This window comes from Fulmarus glacialis, unplaced genomic scaffold (assembly GCF_000690835.1).
Source record: "Fulmarus glacialis isolate BGI_N327 unplaced genomic scaffold, ASM69083v1 scaffold11015, whole genome shotgun sequence".
Taxonomy (NCBI): domain Eukaryota; kingdom Metazoa; phylum Chordata; class Aves; order Procellariiformes; family Procellariidae; genus Fulmarus; species Fulmarus glacialis.
Genome location: NW_009213710.1, coordinates 9,413 through 29,511, shown reverse-complemented (window position 1 = coordinate 29,511; position 20,099 = coordinate 9,413). Strand labels below are relative to the sequence as shown.

At 41.8% G+C, this 20,099-nt stretch overlaps 1 protein-coding gene across 1 annotated transcript in view; it reads left to right on the top strand.

Moving 5' to 3' along the window:
- Positions 1–16,072, top strand: part of PSTPIP1 (proline-serine-threonine phosphatase interacting protein 1) — a 35,825-nt gene extending 19,753 nt beyond the window's left edge. Inside the window, exons 6-14 of the mRNA XM_009578284.1 lie at positions 808–906; positions 2,684–2,729; positions 3,572–3,651; positions 6,495–6,593; positions 7,246–7,342; positions 10,448–10,532; positions 12,061–12,131; positions 13,747–13,844; positions 15,859–16,072. Coding sequence (XP_009576579.1) covers positions 808–906; positions 2,684–2,729; positions 3,572–3,651; positions 6,495–6,593; positions 7,246–7,342; positions 10,448–10,532; positions 12,061–12,131; positions 13,747–13,844; positions 15,859–15,990 — 807 coding nt within the window. The 3' untranslated portion in view covers positions 15,991–16,072. The remainder of the gene's footprint in view (positions 1–807; positions 907–2,683; positions 2,730–3,571; positions 3,652–6,494; positions 6,594–7,245; positions 7,343–10,447; positions 10,533–12,060; positions 12,132–13,746; positions 13,845–15,858) is intronic.
- The last annotated feature ends 4,027 nt before the right edge of the window (positions 16,073–20,099 follow it).

Here is a 20,099-nt window from a genome sequence, read left to right as displayed (position 1 = left end):
CTAGGCAAAGATACTTACAGGAGCAAATGTAATTTTTCAGTCTGTGTAAATACAATTTTAAAAACAGTGAGGGAATTTTGTAAACAGGAGGAAACCTCTCCAACAGGAAAGCTTGCAGGTACAGGAACTGCAGACAGCTGGTTTTGGTTTCCAATGGGCAGTTGCCTCTAAAGAAAAGTAGTTGCAGACCCGTCAGTGCTCCAGGTGGAACTGTACTAGCAATTTTTATTTAAATGTGGTTGTTCTAAGTGAATCTCTAAGACAGGGAGGTCTTTTGGTGCAAATAAGGATTTCTTTTGCTTCTGAGGACTACACCGAGACTGTTACCTATGGGGTGCTGGCTCTGTCTCACAGCTTGGAGCAATGGGCAAGACAACACACTGACTTCAGCCATCTGATGCTCCAAGTCACACTGTGGAAATGACAACCCATCCCCACTGGCACCCTGGGAATGTGGGCTCCTCATTTTGTCTCTACACTGTAGCTAGGACAGACGCCTGAGGCACCAATGGTGCTAGCGCTGCCTGTGTATTCTTGACCACCCCTGCGCGGAGCTGGCTGCAATTGTAGAAAGCAAACAGTTTCAGGACTGCAAGAAGAGGACTGCTGCCAGCCCCTACCCCAATTTTTCAATTCTATTTGTCTATCTCCTTACGGTGTCATTGGGAATTTTTTCTATTGCCCAAACTTGGGCACTGATTTGCTCCCCCAGACTGCAAAACAGAAAATTCCTGGAACATCAAGCTGGAGACAACCCAGCCTCGTTCCGTAACCCAAATCCTCACATTTGATTTCATTTCAATACAGTCAAAGAAGACCTACAGACAGAAGTGCAAGGAGGCGGATGAGGCTGAGCAGTCCTTTGAACGGACAACTGCTTCAGGCAACCACAAGCTAACAGAAAAGGTACCTTAGCTGACAGTGCTATTTAGAGAGAAAACTGTGGTTTTTTCCTTTTCAAGGTACAAGAGTATACAATTGAACAACCCATTCTGCGGGATGCCAGAGGCTATGTTCCCTTCTAATTAACCCCTTAGAATCAAAATTAAAACAAAGCACCTTCCCAAGGAGGTCTTCCTTTACAAACTCCTTTGGTAACCCTGATATTGTTCTGCGATAGGCCAAGGGTTTTTAAAAATTCTGGGAAGGGACTAAGTTATCTAACTAATTTATCCCAGGCTATGATCTAATTGCTCTATGAATCCTGAAAGGAAACTGAATGAGATTTTTCTCTGAAATTATTCATAAAGAAAGAAACAACTCAGAAGTATGTCATGTAGTTAGTTTTGCCTTCTGGTCGCTTACATTTAGTAAGCATAGTATCTTACATTAAAATGCATATTTTTCCTCAACATTTTTCTCCTTATGTTTAATTTAATTTCAACTAAATTTACAAACTCAAAAATAAATCATTGGAAATTAAGGCACTGCAGTCCTTCATTGCATCGTCTTGATACTTGTAGCTGACAATTCACTAACTTTTAATGGGAACATTTTACAGCGGAACAGATGGAGAAAACAAAATAAATGAACTCCCTTTGGCTCGATAAAAATCAGCGCGGTGTAAGCAAAAAGGATCAAAAATCATCTCAAGGAGCGGGGGGATGGAGACTCTAAAAACAGCATCAGAACTTTACATTTTATTTCCAGCATTTGCTAATCTTTGATGAACAAAACCCTCTAGCTTAGCTGTAAAGAGGGGATGAAATCCTGGCCCTACTGAAACTATGCCAGAACACTTAGCAACTTCAACGGCAACAAAATCTGACCCAGCTCCTTTCATGCAGAAGGATCCTGGGGTGCTTCATTGCCATTACTTCCATACACATGCCAGCACATTTGAAATGCACAGAGGCATCTCACAAGAAACATGTCAGCTGTTTAATTCCGCACAGCACTCGCAAACAGTTTGGGCCAGGAAGCAAATAAGAATGATGCTTATGTTCCCAGCTTACTACACATTTTCCAATCAGCTGTGATGAGGAATATGGTCATAAGAATCCCTACCTGAGCCTTGTCTTGAAGGGCAGAATGGAAGAATGTGTTATATTGATGTCTAGAGCCGTGCGTTAATGTACTGTCATAACCATCTGTGCAGAAAGACCTGGGAGCACAGCGCTGTCAATAATAGCTGTATTTTCATTTGTTAAAAGCTGCAGGTTTTTAAAAAAGAAAAGTTCTAGTTAGAGTGAATTTTGCTTTTAGGCTTCTGAGTTGTTATGGGAAATAATCTGGCATTTGCAAAGTATTTTAAAGGCTGTGTTCTTTTCATCCGTGTATTACATGAGGAGCTTGGAAGATGAAGAATTTTAACTGCCATTTATTTCTGCTTATAAATATCTATTAGAAAAGCACATCAAACACTTGAGAAAAAAAAAAACAACTCAGCCAGCAGACACAAGCTTCAGGCTGGATCACGCTAGCACCGAGCTCCTATGGCAGAGATGTCTGAATGGAAAGATGTAAATTGCCAGATTTCCCTTGAAGTCAGTGGCCCTATGGTTGCATCTGTGAAATTCTGGTCCCTTCTTCTCCATAGCACACATTCAACAGAACCGTGCATAAAGGCAGGACAGCCAAGAAGTGTTTGCAAGTTTGAGCCTTACCCCTAGAAGGGGAAAGGGAGCAGGCAGCAAAAAATATGGTCAGAAATTAATTTGGGGTGTTTCTTTTCCTGTTTCAGAGTCAGAACAAAGCCAAGCAATGCAGAGATGCAGCAAATGAAGCAGGTGATGCTCTATTTGCAACCGAACTAAGATTTTTCTCAGCAAAGATCTACCAGCACACTGATTTTGATAGAGCACCAAATCATCCAGGCTGGCTCTGTTTGAAGTCAGGTTTCCCAAAGTCACCTACCCAAAGATTAATGAAGAAGCTTCTAAAGAACAGCAACCTGACAGTCATCTCATTTACTTTCCTTTGTGGAAATGCGAGTCTCCTGCTTTCATTAAAGAATTTATAAGACCTCCTTTAGGGACTTCACCCAGGAAAGAAAAGCTCGTCTTGAAGCAAGTTTGAAAGCACAAAAGAATGACACTCAAATTGCCCCCAGCCAGCCCAAACCAGATACACAGTCTCCAGGTTCCCTGTACATGAGCATGGTAGCATTCTCCAGCCAGAAACACAGTATATGTCCAGAAGGATAGGCCAGCAGACATCTGAGCTGGTTCATGAGTTTAGACTTGTCCCTCACTGCTCATGTAAAAGTTTACACTAAATCACATGGCTTACCTGGCTGGCTCAGCACGGAAAGAGCCTAAGGATGCTCAGTGCCCAAGCATGGTCCAGGCTCTCCATCTCTGATTTGCATTAGCCCCACTGTGAAGTTTATAGATGATCTGCAAACCACGCAGAGAGAATCCTTACTCTAGTATAAAGTTGCAAAGACAAAACCAACAAATATACTTGCGGCCCACCAGTTTCAAGCTCACACATTCTTGTGATACTCTAGCAAACCATAGGCCTAAAGTATAAGAACCACAGCAAAGTCCTAATAGGAGGAAAAAGAGAAAGACTGTATAATTTTTTTTCCTAACTGTTGGGTTTCTATTATGCATGTCTGTGTTTACAGAGAATGTGTACAAACAGAACATTGAGCACCTGGATAAGATCAGGACAGAGTGGGAACAGGAACATATCAAAACCTGCGAGGTAAACATTGACTTTTGCAGCGATATATTTGTGCGCTCTTTATTTTATCCTATTTGCAGATATCAGTCTAAGACCTGAGATACCATCCCAAGGGTTTTGCTGTTTGCTTTATGTGGAGTCTCAGTAGATGTCTTTGCAAAAATATTGCAAAAATGAGAGTTGATTTAGACATAGCTGCTAGCTGTCTCACTTGCTTACACTCTCCTTCCTTGTTCAGCATATGTGTGTAAATATAAAGGAGGGGAGTAAGTGCAGAGGTGTGAGAAGCGGAGCAATATATGACCTGATACAATCTACTTGCAAGCATTTATTGCCAGTTTTCACCCACAGTTTGCACTAGCTTTAGGAACGATCTTCTATCATAGCTGAGATAAGGTTGTTTCTCAAATAACTGCTTTGTGACAAAATGTAATTTCAGTAGAAAATGAACATAAATGTAGACACGAAAATTCATTTTTAGTTTAAAAAATGAATTTCAAAATTGAAACAAGAATAATTCAAGTAATCCATTAAAAACGAACAAACAAAAGATTCCCTTTAGATTATGTTTTGCAAGAGGCTTCCAGAATGGCTTCTTGTTCTAATGCAGGAGAGGTTTTTGTGTTTGCGTTTTTTTTTTTTTCTTTAAATCTCACAAGTTCAATAGAGATTAAAAATAAAATTTTCTTGCTAAGCTGAAAAAGTATGTACTGTAGCATTCTGAAGGCAAAGATATCCAAGCCACTCAGAATCTTTATTTTGCATAGCACTTTATATTCACCTGCAAGAATATTTGCCTTCTGCCATGGAGTAACCTTTCAGTTGAAAGGTCGTGGTGGGAAATTCTCTATTTCTGTTATGCTGAGGATGGACAAGGAGATTTGCACTTGGCTAGTAAGTTTTGCACAACAATTTACAGGAACTGGTTGACATCCAAATCAGCCACATATTTGATCATACTAATCTTTCAAATACATTTGCCCATCTGCTTAAGTATGATTTTGCTATGTTTACTTGTTGCAGGCTTTATTTCCACATAAAATAAAATGCCAGGAGCTTAGCTTTCCAGTTCTTTGCTTCCTCTTAAATATTCCCTATCTGGGAGGACTGGAAAGTCCCACGGCTGGCAGAGCAGACCTTCCATAGAAATTGTGCCAAGCAGTAATTTTCCCAAGATGCACATTTTCCCCCTTCTTAAAAAGCCAACAAACAAACGAAGCGTTCCACAACCTAAAAGACTTCATTTCTCCCACATGACTAAATTCTGAATAGCTCACAGAGCTTGTGGCCTGCCCGCTGCTTAATTCAAACAACCATTCACAAAGGAAGGGCATCTTTAATGCCTTCTTTTAAAAGTGCTTGTAAATAGAAGGACTGATAGATTTTTTTGAGGCATTTAAAACTAGTAACTAGTACAAAAGCAGCTTACGATCCCAAACTTCTGGCCGCATAGCGAGGAATCTGGAAGTGCCAAGGTCTCTAGCTGAGTGGTGGAGATGCATAGCCCGAAAATTTTGGCTAGCAAGTGGCAGCACTGGGACGACCTTCGTCACAGGGCTTGTGCCATATTCCTTGGCATAAGATGCCCAGGTTCACTAGCAGTCTGTCGCACAAGCTGATGGGGCACGAGGGATGTGTCTAACACAACGCCCAGCTGTACTTTGCAAAGAGCTTGACAAGCCCAGAGTCACTACACTTCCCTCTTTGATGAGCTGCATTTCCCAACAGGATGCCATTTACCTGGAAAATTCCCAGTTGGCTCTTGTGCTATTTCAGCAGCCCCTGAGGGGCTAGGCTGCAGCCATAGGCTTTTTGTTTGGAATCGATATTGAAATACTCATTCTTCACCCTTCAGGTTCACTTTAAAAGCTTTTTCTTTCAGAAACTGGTCCCAACACCAGCTGACTCCCTTGATGTACTCTTTTTTCTGGGTTTTTTAGATGGTAAGGTATTAGATGGCAGGCAGCGTACCCAGCTGAACGTTCTGCTGAATATTGTATACATTTGTGGTGTTCCGGACATGATTACTAGCAAATGGAGATGGAAACAGATGGCTGGAAGCATCTGAGCTTTTCCACACCTCATAGAAAACCAAAAATTGATGTTCTACTTACAACAGTACAACTTAGACATCAGGGTGGGTTTTTTTTTTGTTGTGGGGTTGTGGTTTTTTTTTGTTTGTTTTTTTTTTGTGTGTGTGTTTTTAAGGAAAGAGTTTATCTGCCTCTTCCCCTAACTCACTTCACATGTCTCCTCTCTCTTCGCCCTTCATTCTTCCCAAGCTGTGCAACAACATGAGAAAAATCAGACAGATGAAGGAAGGGAGTAAACTCTGAAGAAAGAAAAATGCCTTCTCTTTACCATGAAAATAACCTTAGAAATGAACAGAGGCAACTCCAGAGAGCCTCAAAGAGTTTCAAAAGAGAAAACTTTGGAAAGACATTTTAGAAGGCAGAGATGGATAGTTTCGGCTCTACCTCTAACATAAATACAACTCTTTCGTGTCAGTACTCTACTGATCTGTTAAACATCAAGATTTCAGTGCGATGGGCAGACAGGACCTGACTCTGAAATCCTGGGCAGTAGAGGTAGCAGCCAAATCCAGATCCCGATTTCTCTCCCTTGCTTTATTTTTGCCTATAAAACATAACTTTAATTTGGTGCAATCAACTAAAACAAATTCTTGAGCGTGAACAAATAGATGTAGTTCCTCTAGTAGCTGAAAAGACGTCCTTTACAAAGGATCCTTCAGAACGGTTTGCAGACTTACAAACTTGGCCCAGAGGAGCCCCAGCCCTCTCGCTGACTGCAATGCAAATAAATAACTACCATGAGTCTACATCACATCTCCTCTTTGGCTTTAGGTCTTCCAGCTCCAGGAGTGCGACCGCATCACCATCCTCCGCAACTCGCTGTGGGTTCACTGCAACCAGCTCTCCATGCAGTGTGTGAAGGATGATGAGGTAGGGGCACCTGCCAAGTAGCTTCACATGCAGAGGAAGAAGAGAAGGAGCAAGAGTGCTCTAACAATGCAGCACTAGCTTGCCCTTTTCTGTGCATGCTGACTGTCTCCAGCAAACCAGCTGTTGTGCATGTTCAGTGAGGGGACAGTATTCTCAGTCTAGCTTGTTCCCTCTAGATGTAAACCAGATATAAGCCTGGATGTAGATGGTCTGTGTCACACTTGGTGACACTTACATATCTCCTCCCCTCGGTTTGTTGGGGAATGCTTCCAGCTACCAGAATGCTCAATCGAGTACCTTTGGGCTCAGGCACAACTTTCAGAAAGGCATCCAGTCATGTTCTCAAAATTGGAAGACATAAAGAATACACTAGTTTTGACTTTGACCATTGTTTCCTGCTATTAATTTCTTTATTGCATTGAAAATGCAACGACTGCCTTTGTCCGCCTTTCTTAAAAGAATATCCAGAGCACAAATAAACAATTGTGTTTACAAGAATGTTTGTACGGGGGACAGGCCAAAGATCCATCCAGGTCAGACATGTATCAAGTATAAAATGTCTCTTAAGGGGAAAAGTATTAGAAGAGCATTAATCATTAATTCAATGTGAAATGTTAAAAATTAAATTCAATTCTTGGATTCTGTTTTGTAGCTATATGAAGAGGTTCGGGTAAGCTTGGAGAACTGCGTTGTAGAGTCAGACATAGACTACTTCATTAAGACTAAAATGACAGGAACACAGCCTCCAGGTAATTATTCCTATTGGTCTTGTCAGATGAGTCACCCATTAGGCTGAGCCTGCAGTTATGCAGTACATGTCCTTTGGAGGTGAAGCCAGCTGGAGGAGTTTCTGCTCCAGCTATTCATTCCTACCTGCCGCGGCTCACTTCCCCCTCACTGTGCTGCTCTCTCTCCTTGTGCGCCTCTGTAAGTGGGATAGCTGAACGATCCAGGTTAAAAATAACCCTCCAAAACAGAAAAAAAACAGTTGTTTTGTCTTTTCAACCAGGCTCGTTTCACAGTACAGCTGAACTGACACCACTAAGGAGGTGGCAAACTGCCTTGCAGAGATGGCAACCTCCATTGGTGACAACTCAGAGCCAACTTAATGTGTAACTGCACCCTGGTGTCTCCTTGACAGAGACGCTGCCTCTTCATTTGCAGCACAGAGAGGACCAGACTTTGTATTCTGTTTCGTTCCACCTACCCAATGGGGAATAACATCTTTTTCCTCTCAGGAAGTTGTTTGTATAAGGGCAAGACCCTAGTTGGGGGAAATTTTGAATGAAATTGGCTTTGTTCCAGCATGCAGAAACAATGTAAGGTTCATAGAATCCGTCCATTCAAGCCAAAGCAGCCTTTTCATAGACTTCAATGATCAAAACCTCTGGGCTGAAATGGAGACTGGGACAGCAACAGCTAAGAGCAGTTGTAAAATGAAAACATGCTGCTCCAGGGTAGTTCTCCAAACACATCACCAGAAAGGAGGCTATCTAATGTTTCACACGGCCAAATACAAACCACACCCTCTTACTTCAACAAGCAATACAAGATATTTATAGACTGAGTGAATGCTTGCACTTCTGTGCAGCTGCTGCAGTAAACAAAGATTCACAGCCTTTGTAAAAGGAGAGAAAAATCCCTATTTCATATCTTGATTAGCTGATGATACACATCTATGCTGAAAAGATCTCTTCCTCCATTTATGTTTGTTTTTTTTTAATCTGTGCACAGATACTGTTTCACTCCCACTCTTTGCTTTAACACCATACTGCTACGTCAAAGAGAAAATCCCCTTAGTACACCCTCAGCAGTATCAATAGAGCTTACTTCCATTCAGAGTGGGGAATAAACTATACCGGCATAAGAAAATTTTATACTGATAAAAACCTTCCATGTTAGGAATTGTATAGGTACAAATACCAGCAGTATGAATGCCCTGTCGCAAGGGATAACTACCTCGTACAGGAACAGCTTACACCCCTTTGATTTCATCGCAGAGCTCAGAGCTGGCAGCAATTACACCCTAGGAACTTCTTCAGCAGAGCTGGATGCTGCCACTAACTCAGCACTGAGCTAATCGAGGCCTGTTTTTCACTCAGCCTTTCTGTCATTACACCTATGATTATTAAGAATTGGGATTTGGGGAATTTCTCTAAACGAATATATTGATACTGGTGCACTGGATGCCATTTTGCTGCTACAGTTTATTCTTCTTCACATAGGGAATTTAAATTCACTGACATAAGAGCATTTACCAAGGAAAAACTACATTTTCACTGGCAGAAGGGAGAACTGTGCCTTGCAACAGTGTGAAACAACTTCTGTATACTAAGAAATTTGTAATTCTCAGCTAGTTCTTTTTTTTGGTGGTTTTTTTTTTTTTCTTCCCTATGTGAGATTTCTCATTCTCCAGTCGCCTAGGCAATTTTCTGCAAACAGCTCTTGGCTATGTCAGGACTCATTTCTAATAAGAACTAGGTGGGGAAAAACGCTTCAGAGCTTTATGAAAGGCAAAGAAACAACTGACTTGCTTTTTTGTCAGTGTTTTTTGTTTTTTTTTTTTGCCACCTTCTAGAAGGTGACATGTTCTGGAAGTAACGTCCTAGTATCTCCACAGCTCTGGCTAATGAGTTTGCACAGTAGCACATGGTGAGCTGTTGATCTGTTTTATTATTTGCAAAATGCAGGAAGAAATCCACATGTGGTTTTGCATTGTATAGAGGAGAGCTTCATCCTGACCAAACCTTTTGGTTTCTTCATGCTACTGCTCACTCCTCTCCTCTTACAATGCATTATAGACTAGGAACTATACCAAGGTGACAATCTAGAAAGGTAATAGGAGACCCTTAAATTGGTCAGAAAAGTCCCTAATTATTGAAAAATCTTATTTGTAAGGATTCTTCACACTCACTAGTTGTACATGCCTGCGCTGCTTATGATCTTGGCTGACCCAATGTGAGAATGTCAACATAACCTTTAGCCCAAGTCTTTCTCAACTTGCTGGTATCAGAACTGAGATAATACGCTATCACAGACTTCACTCATGTTTGTTTGGCTTTAACACAGAGAAGGCAGTGTGTGGCCACCAGCTCTAAGCAACTACACTGGGAGCTATGAGATGAAAAATAAATAAATCCATCTGTAACTATTTCATCTGTAAAGCTAGACTTGGAAATAGTCTCAGTTTCACTCTTAACGACACCATAGGGGAGAGTGAAGGAACTGTAACATAACTGTGTTTGAGAGAACAAAAAACAAATATCTCTGGGTAAACAGCAAATCAGCTCTCAGGAGGTGGACGGGGGAGATAAGGTAGGGAGACACTCAAGCACAAGCACAGACTGGGAAATTGCTCATTATTGCTGCTGGCAATAATGTTCAGAAATCTCCCCTGCTCCGACAAAAATTCCTGACTCAATACATTAAGAAAAAAAGAAACAAAACACACTGCAGCCAATTGTATCAAGAACATGGTCCCAGGCTCACAATGACCATGCTCTGCTCCCTTAAATCCTGAGCTTTAAGGCAACAGAGGAAACAGTCATGGAGGAAACTGCCTTCTTAATTAGGGTTAGCCACAGCTATTAGAATGGTTCTTCAGGACCTTGACTGTGCTCGTCTCGGGTCAAGCATGCCTTTCTACCAAGGACATATCTCCTTACAATCACTTGAATGGCTTTTGTCCAGTCCCCAGGTCCGCCTCTGCTGCTCCAGCCACGTTACAGGCGAGTGCAGATAGGTGCTGCGTTGCACCTGGAGCAGCCCCTGTTGATGGTTGCAACTGTCTGCTGCATTCTGGTGGGGAGAAGTTTTGCCTGTTTGAACATCTCATTTTTATCGCCCTGTTGCAGATGCAATAGGATATGAGAACTACTACAGCAGAGAACCAAACAGAAGCAACAGCAGCCCAACCCAGTCTTGTGGGATGATGAAGAGGTGAGTGGCAAACTTTGGTTCCCAGAATAGGTATTTCTCTATATGAATGGCAACGTACGATGACAGGAAACAGGACCTGGAAAGTTATTACTTCCTTCATTGTAGCAAGAGGCAGCTATATATCAATAAATGCAACTTGACAGAAGAAATAAACCTATTAAAACCAGAATCAGAGTAATTTTGCCATGGCCTAGTGGGAAGAGAGACAGGGGACGAGTTCATAAAACAATTAGGTGGCCAGGAATGGATAGCATTCACTTATTTCCTCTTTCCTAGTGAGTCATGGCACACAGCAACAAAAACACTTTGTTCAAGGGAGGGCAAAGGTGAACCTTGCTGGGAGCAAAGGCTGGGGAGAGCTGTCTTTTTCAGCAATACCTCCTGGCTTACTGCACCGCCCAGCTGAGCAGAACAAAGAGTTGCTCTCTGTATCTAGACCAAAGGAAAAAACACTTAGCAGAATAACTGTGATGATTAGGGAGGCAATTTTTTTTTTCTGATCCATTTATGCTGGTAAATGCTGTAACATGGATGCAGTTATATCAGCAGAAGAGCATGGTAGATCTATTGGTTTAAATATTTTGTACTAAAATGGCTAATTCACAGTGGGAATAGCATCATATTTAAAGCAGAAGAGGTTTTTTTTTTTATTTTGACAAGCCTTATTACATGGCAAAGACAAGGAACGGGCTGTGATCTCTCATGTAAAATGTGGTCCAGGCTTGTTAGTGAGCTGATAAGGTTTATACACAATACTTTGTTTTTCAGTCGGAAATCAGATCTTCTATAATAATGAATTCTAATGCTGCATCCTATACAGTTACAGAAGACAATTGTACTACCATTTGGAACACAACCGTGCTCTGCATGGGCAAGCAGCCTAGAGAGACTCAGTCTGAGATTTTCAGAAACTGTTGAGTTTGGACGTCCATTTTCCAGAAACGCTGAGCATTCACCAGCTGAAAAATCAGACCCTTTAAATATGCCTTAAGCATGCCTAACCCATATTCTCACTTTACTTAGTCTCCAGTACTCAGCTGTGATATAGAAAATAATTAGGGATAGATTAAAAAAAAAAACAAAACAACCCACACTTAAACTCATAGTTTTTAGAAAGGCTCATTATACAAGCTTTGTATTTTAAAGTGTATCAGAGTTTTCCTTAAAGACAAAGAGACGGTCATCTCTTATAAACAACTGATAATTCTCATCATATTAATATTGTGAAATAATTGCAGTTTTTGCACCATGAGCCATTGGATCAACAACAAAATACTATCTGATGCATTTTATGCACAATTTAGTGATGGCTGATGGCTCAGTACTCTGCTGCATTTTTTTAATGTATTTTTAGCTGAAGATAAATATATCTACAGCATACATGAAAACAGACAGCCACAGGAAGAGGTGACATCTATCCAATACAGCAGCAGATGGAGGGAAGGTTGAGTCAGACAGCTGAGACAAAGGAATGCTCATACCCAGTCCTGTTCACTCATTTTGTCATTGGCTTCTCTTGGTTCTGCAGATTCTCCGGACTACTGCATGGAAGCAGCAAAAACAACACGGAAAGTGCCACTCCTTCAGCCCCTCCTCTTGGTATGCCTCTTCAGGAAATAAGTTTACCAGATGTGTTTGTTTTAGATCACATTCCTAAATCAAGCTTTGACATGGAGCAGAAATGGTACAGCAGATACTCTCATGTTGGCAATCAAGAGTAAGAGTAGTCAGGAAACAAATTTAGCTTAGATGTGTATTAAGCAAATTTCCCAGTTTAAAGTGCCAAATAATCCATATAATCTTCAAAACCTCTGTCTAGGCAAGGGGAAACTGTACATTCAGAACAACACAGTCTGACTTAGGTAACAGTTTTCTCCTAAGGTAGAATACACTACCTCTAAAAAGCCCAAGAGAATACTTAGTTTTTAACAGACCAGGCTCATGCCTTATGAATGCAAATATCCATCTCGTTTCACAGTTACACTGTCTTATTGTAACCCTTGCAATTAGGCACTAATCAGACGACATTTAAAACATAGTATTTTGACTATGCAGAAAGTAACAGCTTATGACGTTTTTATTAGTTTGATTTAAAACAAAAATTTTTTAACTGTGATTCTTGCCTAAAGAACATAAAAAGCTGTTTTAGAACAGTTTTAGAACACACCCAAATCGGTTTCCTTTGTCACGCCTGCCTGCTTGGGCACCCAGAAACGAATCCCCGACTATCTTACTTGTTGCATTCGGTGCTCAGCCAGGGGAGACTCTCCAGTGCTATCAAACACTAGTTGGACCTGTCAGGCACCAGCTCGGGCTCGGGCACACGTAGAGCAATGCAGCGTTGAGCAGTTGAGGGTAGTCACTCCTTCCGAATTTCCTTAGGCTGGGGACAGGAGGGGAGAACATTCCCTGGACAAGGTCCTCAGGAATGGCAAACACTCTCTGCGTTCAGCTTTTTCAACTGCTCCCATGCTTGTCTTTCAAAATCTGAAAAGTCAAGGAGCTGACAGTGCTCCTTAGAGCAGGACAACTAAACCAAGGGTTGACTGTGGGATGGTACAGGCACCCTGGCTGCTCCGTGAGCTGTCAGAGCGCTATCATCCCACTGAGGAGTCATATGTGGGAAACTTCTGCTCGCCTCAACAGCGGGGGAAGCTCCCAGGCAGATGCTGGGAAGGAATAAGAGGTTTCCCTAATTATGACAAGCTGCATTAAAACAACATTTTCCGAAAAAGTTATATCAGTGACAAATAGCTATCTGGGAACTATGGAAATGACTGGAAAATATCTGGTGACCCATCAGTACAATATTTTCCATTCTTCTCAAGGGAAAAAGCAAAGCCCTGTGTGAGTAACTGAACTGCTAGAATTTTATACTACCAGTAGCAACCATTTTAATCACAGCATTTCCCTCTTTGGACCATTTGGATTGTGCCTTAGCAGCGTAAACATTTTTCCCAACCTGGATGAGGCTAAAGCTAGTTTCTGACCTCCCACAAAGTTCAGTGGGTGTATTGTCATCTAACCAATGGGACACAGTTTTTGTGCAAGACTTTACCTACAGTTCACAGCAGCTTTTCTATACATGTACATCTCCAGACAGAGAGAGAACAGAAACCTTTTTATTTGTGAACTCTTGCATATGATCCCATGCATTTATAAGCAACTGAACTCTTTGTTTCTGTGTGTGGTTTGTTTCCTCCCCCCTTAGCAGAGAAAACAGACGGTGTCTACGCATCCATTTTTGTAAATGAACACGCTGGAATCACATCATCACAGGACTACAGAGTACTTTATGACTACACAGCCCAGGTAACAAAAGGCTTCAAAATAAATATTTCATAGTGTCAGATTTAAAATAGATGATGTTGATCCAAACATCTTGAAAGTGTTAATTCTGTGAAGGAGGTGTTATCTTCACTTTACAGCCAGGGACGCTTAGAGAATTATTGGTCAAGGTCACACGCAGAAGCCAGGAATCCCAACTGCCAGTTCTTGGCGCACATCACTAGACCATGTTGCCTCAGGATGAAACAATAACATTTTTTGCAAGTGATTACACATTAGCATGCTATACCCCTTCTAAATTAGTGCTGAGCTGTTACAACCTCCTTCTAGAGATACAGTAGACCGCAAACACAAGCAAACTTTATTTTTTAGGGGATGATGGCTAAGTACGCAGTATTGTGCATTCTGAACTTAGATCTCTTGTGAAATGTTCTCCTAAGGAAAATGGCTACAGATCCCTCGTGTAAGAATGTGTGACAGGTGCTTAACTAGGAACTCCTCTCCATTTGATCTGACTTATCGTCTGGAGAGTCCTGCTCCAGTTTAACACACCAGCTTCAACTGAGGTGCTCTCCATGCTGGAGAGGACTGAATCCCCATAAATGACACTGTTACCCTGTACTTCTGTGTTGCAAGTCACAGAATTACAGTGGACATGGTCCATGTACCAAAAGATTATTATAAAGAACAACCTGCATCCTTAACTGGGATATTGAACTCTCACTGGCTTCAGACCTACGTAGGCATAGTGCCATTAGTAAAAGGTTATGAATGGACTGGTTGTGAATATTTTCTTGTTCAGATGGACTCCAGAACCTGTTGGACTCTAGCGAAACCATTAGCCTCCCTTAATGGGACTTTCACAATTTAATTACATGGCATTTTAAAGGTTCCTTTTATCAGCTTTAGATTAGCAGGAGAAGCATCCAGGAGGTCTTATGTTACAGTGCAGACAGACCCTCACACCAAGGGACCTGCCATCAATAGCCAACATAGAAAAAATGCTGGCATGTGACAAAATCAGATAGCCAGATAAATTATGAAAACAGAGAAAGGACTGGAAAGGAGCGCTTTCTCTTAGGTACAGCAGCATTCTGACACCTTTTATATGTTCTTTGTTTTGCTTTGTTTTAGACCCTCTTCTATTATTTGCCTGAAATTTCATCCAAGCGCAGCTGAAAGTACCTCACTGTTAATGGCAGTACTCCTGAGGGGATTGCTGGATCCCTTTGTCAGATCTTTAGTCCAGGAGTTGCCTTAAAAATATGACACACACAGATTTTCCCTGCTGAGAAAAGAGCCTGTTACTACTTTCAGTATATTGTATATTGAGGCCTCTCACTTTTCGAGTCCGTTCTTACCTACTCAGGTACATTAAATTTAGATTTAGCTGATGCATCAGACATATCTGGAAGCCTCTCTTACCCTGTTTTCTATTTTACTACACTGCAGGTAGCAAAGTGGTTTCCTATGGAAAATAGGACAGCACCATTGAACGGACTGATAGCCACCTGATAGCTCAGCGATAGCTCACTTGCAACTACTCCATTTGTCTCAGAGATAAAAGTTACCTATCTCAGGAAGAGTCACTGTACCTCCACTGGTCACTGCCGTCCTGTATTAAAAGAACTGAGAGACCTATTTAAGGCCTGGATTAGTAGAGACACTGTTTTTATCTCCCTTGGGAATTAAGCTGTGCATTGTTTTATTTAGCAACACCTGCAGACTACAAAAGGGTCATGGTTAGCTGGTTTAGGACAGTCGTATTTAACCCTTTCTGGCCTTACCCAATGATACAACAGTCAAGTTGCTCGGGAGGAGACACCACGTAGACTGGGGAAATTTGAGGATCTTAAAGAAATAGCCAGCTCAGTAAGTACTTAATCCCTCATTGTCTGGTATCTCAGGCTCATTCCCAACCCGAAGGGCACAGGCAGGCTGCTGATGAAAGGCAGGGTAAAACACACCCACCAGATACATGCTTGGGCCCTCCTGTGCTCTCAGGCTAACCACATCTCCTTTCCCTGTCTCCTTTCAGAACATGGATGAACTGGACATCAGTGAAGGAGACATTGTAGTTGTCATTGAAGAAAACGAGGATGGCTGGTGGACAGCAGAAAGGAATGGGCAGCGAGGCTTTGTGCCAGGGTCTTATCTCGAAAAGCTTTGATGAAAAGAAGCCCCAGTCCTCAGACTTTAAAAGTATTCTATTACTGAAAACAAACAGCACACAAGGTCTGCTTCAGCTGACCAAGGGCAACCCATAATACTGTCTTCTACAATTACCAGTCAGGAAATAACCAACTGACCATGCTTTCCTCTTCCTTCCTCCTGCCCCATCCCAGCACCTCCTGGCCTATACTGTCTGCAAAAACCGTCTTCACCTCAGAGAGATTAAGATTTGCATTTCTTACCACAGTTCTTCCTACCCTCAGCACACTGTGCTGCCATCAGTGTCGCAAAGCTTGGTGAATCTGGGAGGAAAATCCTGCCCAGAACTTAACTGCACTAAAGGAAAAAGATCAAGGAAGAAAGTGCTGTTTCTCCAGGACAGAGGACCGCCTCCAGCCAGCCTGTGAGCCACCCTCATGGTCACAGCAGCCACGTTCTCTGCCATGGATTCTCTCCTCTCACTGCACAGGCTGTGCAAGCATTTTTGACAGTGGGGTGGAAAGCACATCAGAAAGCAGATAGCTTTGATGTCGCAGGGTCTTAGCTGTAGAAAGCAAGGAAGAAGCTCTCTCAAGTTCTTTTTAACAGCCCCCCTTTCAAGTTCCCCTCACAGCACATGGGTAACCAACAAAAGAGGTGGGGAACCCTCCACTGTTCTTTGTCAGTCACTGATGAAAATATGAAAAACAATGAATGCAACTAGAGAGGAGCACCTGAAGAACTGAGATACATCAGTAGTAAGAAAACATAAGGCACTCCCCATCACAGCCATCTCCTAATACAATGAAATCCATGCTATCCATGGCTCTGATTTGCACTGGATTCTGGGGCAGCAAAATAAGGACAGACAAGCCCAAGGCTTGGTTTTGCTTTGGTTGGATGTCTTCCTTGACACCTCCCTGGGATTTTTCATGTTTAAAAAAACAACAACAAAACCAACAAATAAGCAAAGCCTCCAGCAGTGCTCCTGATCCCTCTCCTCTGAGCACAAGAGAGAAGTGCCGATTACCTCCTCATGCAATCTGCATACCCGTGTCATCAGTGCATTCTCCTTTCAACTCCTCTGTCCACCTGGCTGATCCTCTCCTTCTCTTCTGCACGCAGGCCATCTCTAACTGCTATCTACAGCCTCTGCACCTTGGGGTTTGCTGGCATAGACATGTCCTGGTTCCTTTCCAGGCACATTTAATGTGCTTGTTCTTCAACAAACCCTCTTCAGAGAAATCACACTGTGCAGGTTCACTGTATTTCACAGATTTCAGCTCTATCAGTCTTTCTAGTTTAGTATTTAAGAATGTTTCCAACTGCCACTATACTTACCAAGGGATCAATAGATGCATTCTGCCACTCCTTCCTTTTCAGTATTTTGAGATGGTTAGAAAAAAATAAGAATTGGTGATTTAATCTGAAGCAGAGTGCGCTATTTCTGGGGGCAGAATGACCTTGTTTGTCAAGGTTTCAGGTCTTAAAACTGAACCAAGTCAATGAAAATGAATCAAATTGCTACCCAAGAGGCAGAGCGGGAGGAACTGTTAGCTAAAACACAGCAGGAAAGACAAAGAGAAATCTACACAGAAGAAAAAGCCATAATGGTCAATGCAATTATTCCTTAAATGAAACAGAATGAAGGTCAGAGGCACTTGCAGTACCTTATTCTAATTTCTTGCTTCAAGAATGGAAAAAAAGTTGCTGCAGGCCCTTTTTCTTTAGTTCCCTGCAGTCCTTTGCACAGGCACACTTGTCCTTCCTACACTTCCCCAAGTTACTATGCAGCACATCTGCATCATTGCTGAAAGGCTCTTAGTACCTTGCATTAGCACAGGTTCAGAGGAACTGCAGGAACTTGAATGGCATTTAAGGCACTAGATTATATAAACAGTAGTGCTCATTCAGGCTGAAGATATTAACGACAGGTTTCTGTGACCACATCTGAATTGAACAGCGATAGAAAGATGGTCCACAACAGCCTTCAACTAGGCCACCGCACTGTAAATGGTAGCTGTCAGAGACAACTACAACATTGCTCGTTATGTACAGCATGAGAGGAAATCTAACGTATGAGAGATTTAATATATTTGCTTCTTGAACACTCAGTCTTCCACAAAGAGAACTGTAATAAACCAACAAATACTTAAATAAATTTAGGTAGATATTTTGCAGATCATCTTAATTAAAGAGTCAAAAATAAACCATTAAAGAGATGCATCTCTTCTAATTATGTGCGACACACAGATTTTGCTAAGACTACTCACTTCTCTGGGGGCCCAGACAGCCTCACACAAGACAGTGCAGTACACAGCCCTGGTTACCCTGAAATCCTGTTACAGATCATCTTTGCTTACGTGTACCACATGGCCTACATCACTGACAGACAGCTAGTGGAATAGTGACTGCTGTTTCTACCCCATCAAATAATTTCATATTTTTGCTGTTAAACTCAGAAAACTGGTTTCCTTTCTACCTATCTCTTCTTCTGTCAAGTAAATACTGTTGTAAGTGCAAGAGGCTATAGATATTTCAAAATCTACCCAGTGTCATAGCACGTGGGTCCCACATGCCAACTCCAGACTGTTCAGGAAATGAAAAAGCAGCAGCAATGTTTTCTCACGATTCCTCTGGTTTATGTTGAAGAATTTGGCTGATAAGTAGTTACCAAGCCATATCTAGGCAGTTTGCCCTATCAGTGTGGCAGCACTTGTCAGAAATAGAACAGAGATATCAAGAAATACCCACACTCTCTGAGTACACCCACATTTTAAGTGTCATCCACCCCCCCGGTCAGTAGGAAAAGCAGGAAGGTCAAATGTAGGTTACTGCCTTAATAATATTGCTTAAATAAAAAATGTTTCCCTCCAGTTTGGTAACACTTGGGCAACAAAACTGAAGCATTCAAGTAATCATTTCATTCTCAGGTAAGATGTGAAACTGAGATGGGGCCCCTTCCAGTAGGAGGCATTCTTAAACTAAACTCCAACATTTTTCGTGTAAATTATTTTTGGACAAACACTTCTGATAAGCCTCCATTTTCATTTTTGACTACCATTTTTTGGCAAGGAGGTGCCAAGCAACATGCAGTGGCAAACAAAGTTGTGTGTTTGTCAAGTTAACTCCTGTTTCATAGCACACTCACAATAAGCAGAGTACCTCTTTAGTGATACTGCTAGTGCTCTGGCTCTGGGTGGGTTCACACACAAGCAGCTGTTCCCAGAGAGTGAAGAACGTGCTTTTGCCAGCTACTCTGCAAAGGGGGAGCCTAATTGCCTACCTATAGCCTGTGGCTAGCATGTATATACAGACAAACTAATTAAAGAGAAGTTACAATAAAGTTACTGAGCTGTTTTTGACCTAGCACTGCAGGACTTCAGTTTGCACAACAGACAAGCAGTATTTAATGCTGAACAATTTCAGACCTGTAACTAGAAATTTTGACTAGGCCGTAAGAAACAGGCATCATGTATCCATTAAATATGAAGGGCAAGAAAGATTGGGAGTCATCTCCCTCACAAAGCACAACAAAATAGAAAGGGACTGAGGTTTACACCTGCTGCTATTCTAGATGGATTTTGGATTTGACGAACATGGCCATGAGATTGCTATGAAAAAGTGTAGTGGTAATCTGTTCTCTTATTCCTTTAACCACAAACAAGAATTCAAAGGTTGGAAGTAGGCAATCCAGGCCAACAGTACTCTTAAATCAGACTCAGATATGCACATTATTCTCTTTTACCATGTTATTATTAATTAAGGAGAAGAAAATGTTTAAAAATAACTTTTAACCAACAACAACCATATGTAATTAGGAGATGTCTACATGAGCAGTGTGAGACCCATCTCTGCACAAAACAGATTTCAGCTGCTGCATATGGCATTAAAAGCCCACAAGCCAATAGTAAAACTTCGTCAAACAAAGTAGTGTCAGACTAGAAACAGAGATCCAGGCAACCCAGCTCTGGGACAGCCAACACAGTCAGTGCTTAACCACAAAGAAAGGACCTCCTGCCAAGCTCACAGGTCCATCGCTACAGCTAGCTAGCTTCTAGCATTTTTTACAACTAGTCAGCTGAAAGGGCGAAATCAACCCCTTCACAGCTGAGCAGTCAGCAACAG